Consider the following 20000-nt stretch of genomic DNA (forward strand, 5'->3'; position numbering starts at 1 on the left):
TACACCTGGAGGGCTTTCAGCTACAAAAGTAGACCAAATATGGTGTCCAGGGTTTTTAAAACCTTTGGTGTGTTGTACCTGAGCAATCACTTGGGGGTGGGAGAAGGGAGGGAAACAATCAACTTGAGTAAAGAGTAGCAGGAGAGAATCCAAGGCACTCTGCAAACCTAACCAATTAACAAAGGACAGCAAAGGAAATAAGGTAAACATAGAGGCACCCTGTTAAGCCACGGTGGTACAGCGGTAGCATTGTTACCTCACAGCAAGAGGTTCTCCTGTTCGATTCTCGGCTGGAGTGCCTTCTGTGTGGAGTCTGCATGTCCTCCCCGCAGTCGAGTGGCCCCCAAAAGACATGCGTGAATGGGCGTGCCTTCGCTGAAGGTTGGGCATTGGGCTGGCAACTCGGCACCATAAAAATCTACTGCCAATCATTAGCGGACTGGAGTTCTGCTGTGGCGACCCCTAACCGGGAAAAGCCGAAAAGACAAACAACACAGAGGCACCCTGTTCAAGGACTGGAAGGTTTCTCTTAGAAAAACTATCAGTAAGAGTACACCACAGGTAGAAGTTGTATGCTGCGTATTAGTCTGCAGTGGCAGATTTTATTCTTTTTTACATTTGTATTCACCTTTGCTCATTGTCTGCTGCATACTATGTAGCTAAAGATAAAAGCAGCTTGAGACTTTGCACCTTTGTTTGGTGTTTAATTAGGGAAGACTAAGTATTGGGGGGGCTCTATTGAGAGGGGCTAAATACCTTAACATATAACAGATAAATAAAACATATCAACAGTTAAATTAATGAAAGGGGTGGGGTGGGGGGCTAAAAGGAAGAAGGTTTGCAACTGTCGCCCCTGGGGTATGCTCTCTAGCTGATTGCAACAGATATTAACAAGACATAACAGTAATCACAAAAGTAGGCACTATACTACACATACAGTAAGTGGCAACAGCAAGGTTCCCACAGTTAAAGCTAGGGCTGCAGTCTTTATTGTTTGATGATTGCTGGTTAAAGAGTTTCCTTTGCTTTTAGCTGGAGTGAGAGGAGTCCTTGCTCACAGAAGTGGGGGGGGTGATGCTCCGAAGTGACCAGGTGCTCAGTGGCTTAGAGATGCTACACCTGGAGGGCTTTCAGCTGCAAACGTTTGTCATTTGTCTGTGTTAGTCCCTCTTGTAAGATGTTTTTGTCATGGGGAAATCTATGACATCTCCCAATTTGCAGTCATTTGTGAACTTGATCATCCAAAGGCCATTGACTTTAGCCTTTACCTCTGAGAAGTAGAAACCAAATAGAAGCGGTATCAGCATAGAGCCCCGAAGTACCTCACTGGTGGCCGGTCTCGTAGTGGAGGTGGTCTCACCAATCCTGATTTCCTGAGTCCTGTTTGTGAACCAGATGGCAATTTAGTGAGTTATGCAGGGGTTTATGCTCAACTTGGAGAGTTTGCCAACAAACCAGGTCCAGATAGGCAGTATGCCCCATTTTCCCCTCATTCATTTCCCACCAGGTTTAGTAGGCATGACCTTCCCCTGACAAAGCCAGACTGGGTTGGATCCAGTGTCTGAAGGTTGCCTATGTCTTTGTTGATCATTTCCATGATAATTTGTTCCATGGCCTTGTATATTAAACTAGTCAGACTAATAGGTCTGTAGTTTCTGGGGTCAGTTGAAGATCCACCCTTATGAAATTGGATAACTGTTGTAGTCCTCTATTCTCAATGCACAAAGCCTGCTTTGAGGCTTTACTTGAAAAGTGACTCAAGTGGTCTTGATAGATCATGTTTCAAACTATTTAGGAGGCATACTGAGATATTATCAGGGACCACTGGGGCTGTGTTTTTGGCCTTAATGAGTACCACCAGAACCTGCTCCCTGTTAATAGTTGTGGGGTTATCCATCCATCCATCCATCCATCCATACATACATCCATCCACAACCCCTTTTTCCCAGTTTTTGCACATGGAGTCAGGATGTCACTTCAACAGTAAAAATCATCTAGAGCCAAGGTTTACACCACCGGGTGACTAGCCCTGCCATGGTAGTTCTTTCATACCACACACTTGTACACATATCTATGATCAAGTTACAGTACCCAGTCCACCTACTGCGTTTCTTTGGAATTTGGGAGGAAACTGGAGCACCTGAAGGAACCCCAAGTGAACAGAGGGAGAACATGCAGACTCCACACAGAAGGCACCCCAGCCAAGAACTGAAACATGGAATCTCTTGCTGTGATATGATATAATATAATATAATGGGATCCGGACACATGCTCGACTAGCATATGTCCGAATCACAAAACATCGAACACACATACACGAAAGCACTTAACATCGAAAAGTGCTTCCGTATATGTGTGCCTGTTTCATCGATCATACTACAGTGCAGGTAAGGGGAATTCCCTTTTCCTAACTGTAGTGGGATCTCGGAGTGAGAATATTAAAGTAGGGGGTGTGGGGGGCAAAGTTCCCCATGTGGGGGGTTCAGGTGGGCGAAGCCCCCCTGCATAAACGTAGATTTTTTTTTTTTAACTACACATACACGGAAGCGCTTTTCGATGTTAAGCGCTTTCGTGTATGTGTGTTCGATGTTTTGTGATTCGGACATATGCTAGTCGAGCATGTGTCCTAGACCAGATATAATATAATATAATATAATATATAAAATGTATACTTTCAGTATATATCTTTATAATATATAAATAAATATAAAAAAATACAAAGGTATTTCATGAGGGTGGCAGAAGAGGAATGGAAGATGAAGTTCGAGCTGAATATGTCAGCCAGCAAATTCAGTATGTTGCTCTGCTCAGTGAAGGTGGCACCATTGTCCACCATTTCAGCACACTGATGTGTGCTGCCTTTAAGGTTATAGACATAGCTGTAGAAGGCCTTGTAGTTATCTTTAGTCTGTGAAGCTACCCTTGACCTCATAATTGACCATACTGGACTTAATTAGTTCTCTTAGTCTCCTGTTTAGTTTAATTAGAGAGCTCCTATCATTATGGGAGTTATCTTCCAGATTTTTAGCCATAACTTTTTTCCTTTTGCTATATACCCTATTAAGGTTTGGATTCCACCGGTGTGGTTTGTTTTTAGAGTTTGTTTTGTGCTTACTTCTAAAACCAAGAAATGCTGGAAAGAGTAAAGAAGGCACACACTGAAACCACAGGTATAAAATAAAGCGCTTTTCGTTTATGTTAAATCATAAACTTCTTCAGACAATACATTACACTTTAACTCACGTTTAAATACATTTCAAGAAAAAATATTCAACCTATCCACAAGTGGAATTCATTAATTACACAAACACAAAGTCACCACCCCCTAATTAGTACATACATACAGACATATTTAAATAGATTCTGTATGTACTAATTAGGGGGTGGTGACTTTGTGTTTGTGTAATTAATGAATTCCACTTGTGGATAGGTTGAATATTTTTTCTTGAAATGTATTTAAACGTGAGTTAAAGTGTAATGTATTGTCTGAAGAAGTTTATGATTTAACATAAACGAAAAGCGCTTTATTTTATACTTGTGCTTACTTCTGCTAGGTACAGCAGTCTCTATAAAAGTCATTTACATGGTTGTACTCTGTCAACAATTCCACATAGGTTGCTGTGAACTCAGGGTTTAGAGGGGCATTACATTTTGACAAACTATCACTTAATATGTATAGTTTGCTTTGGAATAGTTCCTAAATGTTACAAAGTTTTCTTGGGTTACCAAGTTGATTTCTGTTTTAAAGGAGACAGCTTTGTGGTCTGACTTCATCAGTGATGACATGACATGGAGGCAGCACTCTCCTATACTGGTGAGTACTGTTTGTACATCTGGTGAGTGTGTGAACTACGTGGTCAAGGGTATTCGTGTTAAAAGAAAAAGTCCAGGAATCATTGTATTTGTGAGTATGAGATTGTGCTTATCTTGTAGTCTATAGAGGGGTAGTTAGAATATATCTTGAATAAGGTATTTGGTTTAATGGTGAGTGTCTCCAGTAGGTCTGGGTAAAAACTATGGGATGCTAGGGACATACAGGGCAATGTACAGCTTGCTAGGAGATGGTATGGGACTTTGCCTGTGATGACTTTCATGTGGATAAATTCCAGGACATTATCTTGTTTAACCAATGTAGAGCTATGCTTGTTGCTAATAAAGATTGAGACTCCTCCACATGTTGTCTCTATGTGTGCAGCTGATGGTCTAAATGTGTGGAAGCATTAAAGCTTTGACTGCTGGAGTACTTTCTGCAGATTTAAACCATGCCTCGATGATGGAACAGATATTTATATTCTCTAGAGTGAGGAGAGCTTGTAGGGTGTGGGGTTTCTCCAAGCATGGAGTAGAAATACCCCTTTGTTTTTTGGGGGGTTTATTTAGTTGTCTGTAGGCTTGCCAATTTGGCATTGCCTAAAAAAGGCTCTAAGGGGGTAGATAAAGTTTTAGCCAATATTCGGAAGCCTAGGGTACACAGGTGTAGACCATCCTTTGCAAAACAATGTGGTTTGTTAACCATGTCCTCCCATATGCTGACAGATATTGAATCCCACTGGAAATGCACCAGAGACTAAGCCAGTTACTGAAGCCAATCATTTTTTAGAGAGAGAAAAGATAGAGGTGAATACATTTGTATCAGGTACTTTCAGACAGCTGCATTAAAGTCAGAGCAGTGTGATAGATCTCATACTGTAAGGAGGCTGGTGGAAGTGGGAGTTCAGACAAGTACACTTCCAGGTATTGTATGCACCTGGTGGATCTGCACTAAGGAGAGGGATAAAGGGAGCACTCAGGTACCCATGGAACAAGTTGCACGGTCTGTATAAGACTGTGACAAGAAAGAAAGCAGAGAGTAAGGAGTACAGGTAAACTAGGTGATCAGGGTTACAAAAGTACTCACTTTGGGGAGAAAAATGGCATTTAAAAGCAAGGCCACTGGCACAAAAGCAAGGTATCCATCTTTGTAACTAGTGAGCTAAGGGCGTGAACAATCTTATGACAATGCTAGGGATGGCCAGGAGAGATAGAATGGAGCAGTTGATGGCCTGCTGTCCTATCTTGGGGGAGGGGAGACGGATTGCAGACTGTGACCTCTGTTGGAGATCAAGAGTCTCATAGGCCAGCAAAAGATTTTGGGAGAATAACATGAAATCCTTACCTTTTGGTCAGATGCTTGACATCACTGAACATCAGTCCTCTTGGGGGACAGGGTTACTGGCCATCCTTCACTTCATGGGTACTCCCATCTCCCATTTCCTACTTCCCACTGTGTCCTTGAACCCTGACTCTCATGATTAAGCTACAAGGCTGACTTCCTGAGTAGTCAGAGGTGCTGCCAAGCCAATGAATATGTTTAGAATTGCTGGAAAGGAACTATATAGGTATATGGGGAGAGCAGCTGAACAGCAAACAGTATGACAGATGGAAAGGGGAGAGGAAGACTACATCTCAGGTTGGACCAGAAAACATTCCACTGTTAGGCATTAAACAACAGTTACTTTTTCAGAAGACTGAGTGCCTCACTAGTAGGAGGGAGATATGATAGTACATTAGACTACTGGAGAGTCTAAAACCAAAACAGTTTGGGGAATTAGGCAGATTGAGTAAATTATACTGTTCATTATTAAATATATTAATTTGTGTGTGTTAGTATGTGTGTGTCTCCGTCTTTCCCCTCACTCACTCTGTCTTTCTGTGTACAAATATAAATATATATATATATATATATATATATATATATATATATATATATATATATATATATATAGACAGATATGTGTGCATGTATGTGTATGTACGTATATATATATATGAGTTTATAATAAATAATCAAAGGTGAGTTTAATCAAAACAAAAAACACTGAACAAACTCATCAGTAATTACCATTAATCGCTGCTAAAATAATTGAAAACAAAGTAATTGCAAATGTAAACTAATAGATTACATTTGTGATTAACAAAAGAAAAACAAAAAAATTTATGTGGGGGACTTCGCTCCTCATCCCCTGCAAATTAAATATACTAACTCCAGGGTTGCACAAACTTGAAAAAGGGGAAAAGCCCAGAATTATGTAATGGTTGATGTAATGAACTTCGACATTTACATAGTTTGACCAAATGTACCACGGATGAATAACACCCGAGTTTCAGCATGTAATGAAATGCATACAGAGATATATCATAGAGATATATCATACAACACACACACACACACACACACACACACACACACACACACACACACACACACACACACACACACACACACACACACACACGAGTGTATCAGCAAATCTCCAACTGAAGAATGATTGGCACTCACTCAATCGACATCTTCAACTCAAAACTGACTTCACCAAAAAAAATCAAATAACCAAACTCATACAGTCATAAAAAAGAGCAAATGTTCTCTTTTTGCAATTGGTTAACTGAAAAAAAATAACAATTAAAACCAGACAAACTTTTTTTGACTAGTGATATTGTTAGGGAAAGGTATTTCACAAGATAAAATGTTGGGCTGGGGTTACTTCAGGGGGCACGGTTAAGGTTAGGGTTAGCAAACATGAGTAAGGTAGAGTGGGGGGCTTCACCCCTTGCTCTTACATGGGTGCTAACTCTAACCCTGATCCTAACCCCAAGCCTGCCCATTACCTAATGAAAAATCTTTCCCTAACAGTACCACAACATAAGACACTCAAGACACATTTCCCATACAGTACACACATGTATAGCACTAAGCCTGTCCCCTTACCTAGCCCTTACAATAACCCACAAATACATACACAGAAAAAAAAAGTGGCAACGACCAGGGAGGCTGTGGCTGTGCTAGCTTATGATACAGGAATGCTTAATCTGTCTATTTTTTCTGGCAAAAAAATGAAAAAATTATTTTCCAGTCATTTAAATGAGGTTACAGTAACTTACAGCAGAAAGAAACGTATGTAAATCAAGTATTTGATTGTACTGTTGTTCTGGCTGGATTTCCTGCATACTATGGAGCATCTGGGGCCTACAACACTCACAGAACTGCTGGAACTCAGCATCCTAACCAAACAAGCTTCCAAGTACCTAAATCAGGAAATGGAAGGTTCTGGAACAATCAGGATGAGACCCAAAAGGAAGAGATGTGACAGAACCAGGAAAAGAGCCTCCAGAGTTAGAATTGCTGTCAGATTGAAAACAAACCCTCAACAGGCCTGCACTTCCCTCAATTCTGTTAGCAAATGTATGCTCATTAGATTACAAGATGGACTTTCTCAGGCCAGAGCTCAACACCACAAACAAGGTGAGAAATTCCTGTCTGTTAATCTTTACAGAAACTTGGTTAAATAATAGTGGTGCAGTGGTTAGTGTTGCCACCTCACAGCAAGAGGTTCTCCGGTTCGATCCTCGGCTGGGGTGTCTTCTATGCGGAGTCTGCATGTCCCCCGTGTGGTCGCGTGGGTTTCCTCTGGGTGCTCTGGTTTCCTCCCACATTCCAAAGACATGCTATGCTATAGGTGGATTGGACACACTAAATTGGCCCTAGGTGTGAATGTGTGCATGTGTGTGCCTTCTGTGGAAGGTTGGGTGCTGGGCTGGCAACTCGACACTGTAAAACTTCACTGCCAATCATGACCAGACGGTGATCTGCTGTGGTGACCCCTAACCGGGAAAAGCCGAAAGAAGAAGAAGAAGAAGTGAGAGTGCTGTAAGCCTTGATGATTTCACTTTGTTCAGAGCCGATAGGAACCTAGCTCTGTGTGGAAAAGCTAAGGGAGGTGGAGTGTGCATACTTGTGAATGACAGCAGGTACAAAGACTGTAACATAGTAAATGAACATTACTGTGTAAATGTGGAATTTCCTATAGTGAAATGCAGACCTTTTCATGTTCCCAGAGAACTAAATGGTGTCTATGTGGCAGCTGTATATATACCACCAAGTGCTAATATCACTGAAGTACTGAATATATTGCATAATGCTATATGTGAGCTGCAATGTAAGAATTCTGACTGTGCATTTATGCTAGCTGGTGATGTCAACAAAGCAGATCTTTGGGAGGTGCTACCCAGTTACTACCAAATTGTGGATTTTCCCACAAGGGTAGTAAATACTGTAGACAAGGCTTACACTAACATAAAAGGGGCATACAGAGCTGTACAACAACCAAACCTGGGTGGGTCTGATAACATCTCTATAAAACTAATACAAGCTTACAAACCTCTCTTGATCAGAGATAAGCCCACTGCGAAACAAATCAGGGTCTGGCATGAAGGAGCCATGGAAAGTCTCAGGGACTGCTTTGACACCACAAAGTGGGATGTCTTCAGGTAGGCACCCACGGTGAACAATATAGTGAACATAGATGAATATGCTGAGGCAACTGTGGCTTACATATCCAAATGCATGGAGGATGTATTGAACATCAAAAATATTAAAGTAAGAACCAACCAAAAACCATGGCTAAACAGCAAGGTGTATGAGTTGCTGAGGGCAAGAGACACCGCTTTTAGGGTAAAGGATAAGAAGGGTCTAAGTGTGGCAAGGGATAATCTAAAACAGGGTATCAAGGAGGCCAAGAGGGACTATGGAAGTAGGACTTAAGGATGATTCGAGGAAGCAAAAGACTCAAGAAGCCTGCGGCTTGGTATTCAACAGCTAAGTGACTACAAGACCAAGTCAGCTCAGTGTGCGATGATAGCACTGAATTTCTGGACAGTCTAAACATGTTTTATGGCAGGTTTAAAGAGAAAAAACACCTGGAGGCTGTAAAGCTTGTCAATGACCAAAAGGTGGCAGTACTCAACTTCACTGCTGTGGATGTAAGGACCCAAATGAGGAAAGTGAAGCCCAGAAAGGCTGCTGGCCTGATAACATTCTGGGGAAAGTATTGAAAGGTTGTGCAGACCAACTCAGCATAGTCCTAATGGACATCTTTAATACCTCACTTGTCCAGAAAAAAGTACCAGCATGCTTCAAAATTATAATCCCTCTGCCCATAAAAGTCAACCCCACCTGCCTAAATGATTACAGGCTGGTGGTCCTTACATCAAATGTAATGAAATGCTTTGAAAGACTAGTTAAAAGGCATTTGACTACAGTACTACCCCCAATCCTTTGACCTGCTGCAGTTTGCCTACCAGGCAAATAGATCAACTGCTGATGCCATTTCAGTGGCACTTCACCTCACATAGGAGTATCTTGAAGAGAACAACTATGCCAGGTTGCTGCTCATAGACTTCAGCTCAGCATTCAACACGGTGATTCCAATGCAACTTTTAGCAAAGCTAATCAACCTTTATGTAAATAAAGGGCTGTGCAACTAGATCCTCAATTTGCAAAAACCAAACCAAACGGAAAACTGTTATACTAGATACACAAAAGAAGGAAAAACACACCGAGACCAAGGATTAGGTTAGCGCTTTTGTTTACTATCTCAGAAAACTTCTTCAGACAAAATGACAATACAATAAATCACCATTTAAATAAATAATCAAGTTATGACATCATGGAACAAATCACTGAGTCGAACCCACATTTAAAGAACCCATAAATCCAGCATCTTAAAAACCTTCATTCAAAATGCTTAGCATACACATAAAAATGCATGAATTTAGATACAAAAATGTGTATATACATATAATAATTAACTATAAAAAACACATAAAAGAATATACTATCATTTAAAAAACAATATACTAAATTATTATCTCATTAAAGCCCTCAGTTTCAAAATACTTTTGAAAGAAATAGCATCATTTAAACCTGGGGCTGTGACTGCATTCAATTTTATTTGCCAGATTAATTTTTTTTCATCCAGCTTTAAATCACTTGAACCTCCCCTTTCATTATCAGGAACTTTTTCTAATACTAAAAAATTAAATTCATGTAAGGGGTAAAAGTTAATGTGCCTAGCCAGAGCATTATTCAAATTCAACTTTCGTATTGCATAAATATGCTCATAAATCCTACTTCTTAAGGGTCTTTCAGTATGACCGACATAGAAGGCTGGGCAACAACTACATAGTCCTAAATAAACAACACCTTTAGTGTTACAGTTATATTTACCCCTCACATAAACTAATGTATTTCCAACCAAAACGTGTTTGGTGACTTTGATGTATTTACACCATCTACAAGTTCAGCATTTAAACATACCACAATGAGGACCATATACCTTCGGTGGACCACTCTCAAGTATCATTTTTAAATTCCTACCTCTCCTATAAACAAATTTAGGCAGATAACTTACATTATTTTTAATCATATTGTCATCCACCAAAAAACACCAATTTTTATTAATAAATGATTTTAACTGGTATGCATCCAAGGAAAATGTGGTAATGAAACTAACCTTACAATTATCATTACCCAAAACATTCTGAAATTGTTCAATTCCTCTACCTTCAGAAAAATTAATACTTAAATTAGAACACCCATCAACATTATTCAACTCCACACCAAAGTTAACTATGGGGGATAACAATGGCTTAAAAATACCCTTTTCTCGTTTGTTACAGACTTCTTTCATAAGATTATCAATTAAAAGACTAGGATAACCACGCTTTAAAAACATACCTTTTAACAGGTTGCATTCATCCAAAAAGTCTTTTTCTAAAGAAGTCATACGAGCTGCCCGGACTAATTGCCCCTTAACAACACTTCTCTTTTGAGAGAAGGGGTGGCAGCTCCAAAAATGCATTAGAGTATGTTGCTTTCCTAAATATTTTAGAAATGTACTGTTTATCACAATCCACTTTAAATAATTCAATATCCAAATAAGAAATGCTGGAAGGTTGAAAATCCCATGTAAACTGTAAAACATTGGTAAATTCAGTGATGTGTTCAATAAATATTCTAGCTGAATCAGCATCACCCTTCCAAAGGATGAATATATCATCCAAATAACGGGTGTACCATGTGGCCCTCTCCAAGAACAAACTATCCTTAAATAAGAATTGTTTCTCCCAATAGGCCATAACTACAGTGGCAAAGATGGCCCCACAAGGAGAGCCCATGGCAACACCCGTTCTTTGTAACTAGAATTCTTTATTGAATAGGAAATAATTATTTCCCAAAATCAGTTCTAGTAAGTAAATGATGAGATCAATACTAGAACCTTCCACATGGTGACCCAGAAGGAATTCCCTGACCCACTCACATCCAATGTCCTGAGGAATTACTGTGTAAAGGTCACGGACATCGATAGTCAAAAAATTAACATCATCTGCAAAAGGAATATTATTAATTGCATCCAAAAAAGTCCACGAATCCTTGCAAATTTGACCTTCGTTTTTTAGAACTTCCTTTAATTTAACATCCACAAATTTGGCACAGGCATATGTGATGGATTGCCTACCATCAATTATGGGACGGAAAGGGGGGTTATCGGTATTTTTATGGATTTTTGGTAAACCGAATAAAATAGGTGTCAATGGGTGAGAAATGGTCAAATAATTAAATAAATCAAGGTCAATCCTCCCATCCAGGAATAAATCCCGCATGAACCCCTTGATCCGTTGATAAGCACTTCTTATCCAGCATATGGTTGGTTCACTAAACTTGCATTGTAGAAGGTTACAGAGTATCTACTGCAGGACCTCCAGATTCATGAACAGTTTTATCCAACTGCAATAATACTTATTAATGCAGACGTAAATCTGGATGTATTACATTCTATAATAGATTGTTATGCTGTCATTCTTTTCCTTTTTTTACATACAGTAATTCTGTTTATTTATTGCATACTAAAACTAATATATTCTCATTCAAGTGCAATTCCAGTCACTTCTTTATGTGCAGTATCACCCAATCTCACCTCTGTGTATAGTGTACTTTTCATGTGTTAATCATCTAGTAATTAGTGTTATCCAAAGTATATAAATACATAAATAGTGTACAAGCATGTGGGTCAGCTACCTAGATATTTACTTCGGTACTATAGTTATTGTTTACTCTTTAATACCTATCATGTCTGTCTTTTTGTGCTTGTTTTCCCGTTTCTGTCTGTAAAAGAGCTGACACTTGAAATTTAATTTAGGTAGCACTTGTGTGTCTTAAATAACGATAAAGTTTCTTTGAATCTTTGAATCAGACACATGCACACACAAACACATGCACACATATACACAGACACAGACACACACACACATGGCCGGCCTTAGGCATAGGCAAACTAGGCAACCGCCTAAGGCGCCGTACAGGCCAGCCTCATAAAGGGTGCGATTTTAGTGTACAGTTGTTTTCTGTTTTCTCCACTTCCTAAAGTACTTTACTTTTCTCTCCACTTCTCTGCCCAACTTCTCCGCCTGTTCTGTAGCATTTGCACCCTCCCCCTACTTCCATAATCTAAAGCATGACCTCACAGCACATAGCACAGCCCCCTACTGTATTCTTCCATTCCCTCCCCCCTACATCTGTGATCATTCAGTAGCTAACTGGCTACTGTTCTTGAGCTTTATTTAAAGCATCCAATCAGTGATGCTTTCGTACCACTGACGTCCCTGGCTACTGCTCCAATTTTCATCTGTTTTGTGCAGAAAAAAAATAAGCATCCCGCTTTTCTGGAAATGGACTTCTTACATACCTCAGGCTCTAGGAACTTTGTTTTTCTCTGCTACTTGGTGATGGCGCTCCAGATTGGAAAGAGTTTGCAAAGGACAGATAGCCCCAAGTCCAAAGTCAACTCCATCAAGTCCACTCTGGTGGGACAGTCACCGACTCAGGCAACGAACAGATCCATGGGCGTACCGCAAGTTGTCAGTGGCAAGAAAGGGTGACATCACAGCCAGGTAAGGGAACATCATAACCATGTCAGTATTTAAAGTTTAAATCTTAATTTCAGCTACTGTACATTAGCATTCTGGTAATGCATTCTGCTTTAACTTTAGCAGACTACATACAACTGAAAATGAATGTGCATTTAGTGAGCATGTAGCTTTTAACATTATCCACAAGTAGCAGACAGTTTGAAAATGTATTGGGTTCATCTCATAATATTGTGGAAACTTCTAAAATGCCACAGGTATTATTTTAGGAGTGTGTATCTGCCTTGAAAGCAGGTGTGTCTAACTCTTGTGCCCAAGTGAGACAAAACACTGAGGCTGTATGCAAACTAGGGGAAGTAATACTGGACTCCATAGAGATGGTAAAATGGGCATTCCAGATGAGCACAACTGGAACTTGACCTTTGCTTCCTGCTGAATGAAAGCTGGCAACATGGTGTACAGACATCTGTATTGTTACTCTCAAAGGGTCTATTTTTAACTTACTGATAGAGCCCAATTTAGATCTTTAAAAAGTAGGTGACGCAAGGGGTCCTTAGAAGAACTGATATAAAAGGATGCCACACATAATGCTTTGCAGTGCACTTGGAAGTTAATCCACCAAGTCCACGCTATACACGCACTCTTTTTGACACCTAGGACTTTGGCTTGTTATGTCACCCTGCTGTTCTCACACTAGTGTTTGGATTGGAATCCTCAGCATCATTTAGTAGCACATCAAAAGGGAATCACTGTACCTTCAGGAGCGCCCCCCCCCCATTGAGTGCCATGTCCATTACCGCTCAGACTAAGATAAGCTGTTTTCATAGTGGGGGGGGGGGGTGGGTCTACTGGCGGGGTCCTAGAAAAAAAGTGAAAAGCGAGATGCATTGCTTTTTAAAAATTTACTTGCATGTTGAGGTTTGGGGTAGCAGGTGCAGGTTTGCAGATGATGGAGAGGGGGAGCTGAACAGGTATGTCGCATGTCAACACCATTCACTTCCCCAAGCTTTCACCTGGTTGAGTAGCTATAGGTCCTTGAATTTTTTTTTGGACACTGAAGATGCTTCAAAATGCTAATTATTTTCAGAGATTGATTTGAAATGGTGTGATTACAAAAAAGCAGCCAGTCTGATTCTGGGACACGTTTTATGATAGGAACAATGCTGATGAATATGCACCCATCTACTCAAGGCACACACAAAGGTTTACCTCAAAGCTCTCAACAAATCAAGGACAAATCATTTGGAATCAGGGACACATCCAGAAATAACCAGGTGCACTTTTAAAATTTAAGTGCAATCAACTTTAGACAGTGACAGAATAAGAGAAAGTGAATTTAATATAGTCATTAATTCTAAAGTGTACTTCACCAGCATTTCTCCAAAAGTCACCAGTTTTGGAGGGATTAAGAGCCCAGAACTAAAATCTGAGTCAAAATTAGGAAGGTATGGTTTACTGCCATTGTGGCTCATCCTGAAGTAATTTGATCTCAATGTACCAATACAGGGAGGATGCAGCAGTCCACTGACGCTCCAAAGCCAATTGTCTAGCCAGTTACGATGTGCACATGTGGTGCGTGTGCAGAAATGCGCATAGCCTTGTGTAAATCACAAGTGAGTTTTGAAGAGCTAATGATCAAATCCAGGCAGGTTTATATCACCCAAGGGGTCGGAAATAAAGCTGGATTTAATGAGGCTGGGGGATCTGTGATGGTTATATCTCACAACAATCACTAATTTCAGGGACTTCTCTGATTTTGGCTCAGACTTTTGATTTGTCCCTCCTAATCCTTCTTTAAACTGACGATTTGGAGATAAAAGGGCATGGAATAATTAAAATTACAGACTTATTTTGCTTCATAAAATGCATGTTAATTCACATTCTCTTTTTTCCTGTCAACTTTTCAAGTTAACAATACTCTCAGATGTACAGATTTTCTCAGAATATCCAGATTTTTGTCTCACATGTTTGGTCTGTTTTTCATAAAGTTATGGTACTGGCAAATTAGTGGCAAATCATTAAAGACTGAAGTTAGAAAATAATGACAGACATTTGAGTCTCAGACTTCATACCCTACACAAGATTAATTCTATCAACTTTCTAAGCCTGCAAGAGCCAGGTTTACAAATTGCCCCTATCATTGGGCCGTTGTCCCATTTTTGTCTATGGCTTTGTCCAACTTTCTTGCTCTTAGAGGGTGAGAGGTACAGTAATGATTACAGGACTAATATTTTAAACCTTGTCTCTTATTAGCCCCTGATTAGTTCTGGATTTATCTCTCGATTCAGGATATAAATGATTGAGAGCTGCGATGAACATTTTCTGAGATGCTCATTCCAGACATTCTAAATAACATAGACCTGAATTGCCATTCCTGATGGAAATAATACTTTGTGTGCCAGCCATGAAGACTTCCCATAATTTACAGAAAGCCCTTTAGCCAGACTTAGGTTTATTCTCACAACTGTATATGTTGGCCTTCACCCACCTTGTACAAACAAAATGTACACATCTCTTTCCACCAGTAATACTCTTTAAAATTGAAAGAACTGGAGTGCCTTTGGTGGGAGTGACCCATATGTGGGTGTGGCTAAAATAGGGGTGTTCCTTAAGTACGGTGTGGGTGGGGCTTAAGGGGTGCCAGACCAGTACTTTGCCTAGGGCACTGTTTCAGCTAAGGCCAGCCCTTCACACACAACCATGTACACACTCCCACCCCTAATGTTGAAACTTTTGGTTTATCCAAAATTTCTGGCATCAAGATTTAGATCCACTTACCTCAACCCAAAACACATCCCATACACAACAGTAATATTTCAACATTCCTGACATTCGACAAAGCCTGCACTCCATGAATGCATGTTTATGCAAAAATATAGCAGTTTAGTCTGTCTACAAAATCAGTATTTCACAGACTAAACAGCTACCATACATAGACACAAACACATATATACTTGCTGTACTTGTGTGTGTATTTGTGGGCATTTTGGGTAGTATAGGATGGGACACTGCAGAACAGGGCGGACTGATTACATTTTACTTTTTTTCAGCAACCTGTATCACAGACTACTGCACGGCCATGGAACAGCAGTCTATGTCAAAATAAGCAATGGCCAGGTAAATGTCTCACACTATTACTAGTGAAATATTTAATTTTTCTAAAACTATACTCACCACTGAAATGTGCAGTAGTACAAGCTTGCTATAATGACCCCTTTTACTTTGTTTGTGGCAAGAAGTGAGGTACCTGCGACCCCTTTGACTATTACTTTGCTAAATATATTTCCCTGATTCTTAGTAAATCTTCTTCTCAATCCTCTCTTTGATTTCTCAGTTCCTGTGCTTTTTTTGTATGGTTTTACACAATCAAGCACATAGTGTTGACTTCTAGGACATTCAGTCTACTGCAAATGTCAGTTTTATTTGTGAACAGTGAAATATAACATCAAGTTATTCTATAATGTCATTCTTGACACCGCTGAAGTCAAATGATACAACTGGAAGCAGCTTGTAATGCCAGGTTAGTTCATACTTCTCAAATGTCTAGAATTTAACAGAATGTGCAGATGTTTTTCTCTTATGTTTATGTTTGGACTGTTGCACACAAGATGTGTGGGTTTTTAGCAGGTCATTGAATACAGCAGTCAGTAAATTTGAGTTTCAAAATTCATATCCTCCAGAAAATGCATGACAATCCAAAACCTGTTATTTAAGCATTTTTTTTAACTTATAATAATTTTCAAAGTCTGTCCCTATTTTTGGGTCTTTGTCTACCCGTTATTTTTGGCTTTGTTCCTAATTCTTGTGCTTAGAGGTTGAGAGGTATGAGTTACTCAGAAACAGAAGACACTGCCAAGGTCACTGATGTATACTAGAATGCAAATTTCACACCCAGTTAAATGTACATAGTACTTACCTGGGCTCTGAGCTGTTCCTCTTGCTGAGTGGAGAATTCAGTCCGACAGTAGAGTGGTACATCCATTTCATCTACAATCTTCTGAATTCGGTCTCTCATAGCATCACATTCCTCATGGGCAAAAAAGTTCTCAAGAATCAGGTATCCTTCATTTTGGTACTGTGGGAAACAGAATTAGATGTTAATAATAAATACCAACTTAATGAAGGTAGGTATGACAAACTGCACCTACACAGAACCAAAATGTCAAAACCTCTTTGAGCTAGGGACATGTAAGGCTGTCAGAATTATAAGTTTAACTGAAAATCAACTTCTCATTGTTTTATGGCTTAGAGGCTGAATTATATTGAGAACAGACAGTATATGTAAGCACTTTTTACCAATGGATTTTCCAGAACTTTGAAAACTGACTCCCTCATAAGGAAGTCACTTGAAGTTGAAGAATACTAGGGTATCACTTTGTTTACCTTGCAGAGGAAGTTTTTTTTTCCAGAGGTGGAGTAGGCACTGGGTAATACATTTGTCTCTACAGAGCATTTTTTATGTACTGGTGGAGATTTATGTCCTTAGTTCTGATATTAGTGTTGTTATTTGGCTTACAAAGATACAGGAGATTAAGGATGATAGAGTACCGAATGGCATGGAACAAACTGCAAGAGCTTATAAGAAACTAAGTAAAGACATACTGCTCCAAGATTTTTCTGACAGATCAGGGTCTTTAGGCCAACAATCATCTTAGTTTGGAACCTCCAGGGCCTTTCCAGTTGGTTAAAAAAATCTAAAACGGTACATCCCAAAGAAGACATACTTAACAGTTGGTCTAATAAGGGCTGCATAAAGATGTATGATACCTTATTTTAACATGGATGGTTTGCCTTTAAATATTAGTTGTGCTAAACAAAAGGATTTTCTGACTACTGCTACTGCATGGTCATTAAAATTATCAACACAGGTCCCAAGATCCCTGAGTACATTATTATTTTGGAGTGAAGTACTGACTATCCTTCTTACATGTTTAGATATGAAAAAATATGCAACCAGATCATTCACTTGCATGTTTTAATGTGAACCATCAAACAATTCACAAAGAAAAGCTGTAGCGATGCTCAAGAATAAAGCTTACAAAATGCAGTGTAAATGCTTAAAACAATAATCATTCAGAGGTACCATGAGTCTAAGATAGGCTGTTCATACCATGGAACAGGTTACTCTCCAAACATATTTAAAATGAGAACCACAGATGCAGAAATGTAAAAAAAAAACTATGTATATAAAACTATGACTAAACCTCCACACCCCACTGCCCCTTTACCCACTTTGCTGATCACTGTCTTTTCAGCATCTCTTAGTTACAATTTACATTGTTGCAGCTGAAGAAAGAAAAGAATGGAGGCAGTACAGAAACTTTCAAAAAATTAAAATTAGCTTTAAAGATTAAACTGGCATGTTCACATGGAGGCTAGGTTTACATCTATGCTGTCCATTAACAGGGTTTGAATAGGAGCCCAGAAACCTTAGGTCACCCAGGTATATTGGGTCAGCATGCCTTCCTTGAAGGGGGGAGGGCACTGATTCACCCCTCATAATCTAACCTCTGTTACTACACTGGATGAAGACTGTAGACAGAGAAGACATGCACTATAGCATGGGTATTGCTGTGTTTAACAGGTAAGTGAACATTCTTATATTTCTGATAACTGCTTGCCATGCCATTGCAGACCACAACAAACACCCTAGGGTCAACAAACAGATCCCAGCTGTGACTGTAGGGAACACTTAGTTGTAGAGGTGTGTGTGGAATCCAACACTAATAACTTACATTGACCCAGAGATCACAGCCTCTATTAGAGACAGAGCAACAATTATTTTGTTTACACGATTGCCCTTTCACTGTACTAGAGTGACCTCTGATTGACTGTTATAAAGTAAGCGTACAGGGGACTTTTACCTTTCTTTAGTTTTTGTGTGTTGTCATTGCATGAAAATCATTTACATGTGAGTACATGGTTTACATCATATTTGTACTGAGTAAGTAGTTATGCAACCATGACTAAGCAGTTGTATTTGGAGTACTGGGCTTCATGGTATCATAGTGGAACCTGTTTAACCTCAGATGTCTGAATGGTACTCTACTTCTCAAACTAACTTGAACACATATTGCTGCTGTTGGATGAGGACTTTTCATGTAAAGTGGAGTTTGATTAATTGTTTACTTAAAACTGTAACCCTGCTCAAAGTTGACCCTACTATAACATAACCCTACCTCACTTCAGTTAGTCCAACCATTCAGTTACTTCCTGCAGTCCCTCCTTACATTGAAGTCACCAGCATCCCCTTCTTGCTGTACTTCAAAGAATGTGGTAGTCCAAATGGACAAAGACCTTTTTCAGTCAGGGCCCAAGCAGAAAAGGTCAATAAATGTTATTATGGAAGGTGTACTGTAACATGCTGGTTTTAGGAAAAAAATGAGTAGAATTAACCTCCTTAGTCTCTACAAGTACTTCAGCCTTGTGCATTTCCCCAAAATTTAAATTAAACTAAGATGCTTAGTCATATTTACATTACTTGCACAATTTTCCATCTAATACATGAATCACTGGATATTCTGAAAGGTCAGCCATCCTGTTTCTTTCTGTTGCCAAACTCTTAGCATTCGTCCTCATGCAGTGTAGGAATTGCCTTATGATCACTGATTACTGATAACAAACTCTTACTTAATCAAACTGCTGGAAAGTCTGCTGCTAGGAAACATCAAACCATCAACGCCAAGCATAGGCAATAAGGTAACACAATTACTAAAATAAATTTGGGATTACAGCATATTCCCAAAATCAAAATTAACTTAGACAGGAGCAGTAAAAAGTGTAGTCATCTGTTACCATATCAGGAGATTTGCTATTTAGTAAAGCCTTTATTATGACAGCAACTGAGCAATCTCATCTTCTGTTAGCCCATTTTGACCATGATGAGGATCTGCTAACATATTATGAGGGTTGCTATTCAGTCTAAAGTTTACATATCTATACAAACTTCTTTTTGTCAGTAAACACCAAATTAGCTTATCTCCTATCAGTCCATTTTGACCAAGATAAGCTTCAGAAGTCTCTCTCTTCCACTTGCTGTAAAAACAGAGCCTGTGAAAGAACAGAAGTCGGAACAGTCCATAGTCAACTTGGAGCAGCAGAGAATGCACACTTAAAAGTTTAAAACTGGAGCACTCTGCAAAATGCAGAGAAATTGAGAGATATGAGTGAAGCTGATTTAGAATCCTACTTGATGGCCTTTGAGCACTATGTTACCATAGAGACCTGGGATCAAGCATATGGGAAACAAAATCTGA

General features: G+C 39.5%; 1 protein-coding gene across 1 annotated transcript in view; it reads right to left on the bottom strand.

Annotated features, from left to right (window-relative positions):
- The window catches only part of PHYHD1 (phytanoyl-CoA dioxygenase domain containing 1), a 440621-nt gene that overhangs the window by 382213 nt on the left and 38408 nt on the right, over positions 1 to 20000 (bottom strand). Inside the window, exon 2 of the mRNA XM_044058772.1 lies at positions 16661 to 16819. Coding sequence (XP_043914707.1) covers positions 16661 to 16819 — 159 coding nt within the window. The remainder of the gene's footprint in view (positions 1 to 16660; positions 16820 to 20000) is intronic.

Source organism: Protopterus annectens, chromosome 16.part0 (genome assembly GCF_019279795.1).
Source record: "Protopterus annectens isolate FY-2018-M chromosome 16.part0, PAN1.0, whole genome shotgun sequence".
Taxonomy (NCBI): domain Eukaryota; kingdom Metazoa; phylum Chordata; order Ceratodontiformes; family Protopteridae; genus Protopterus; species Protopterus annectens.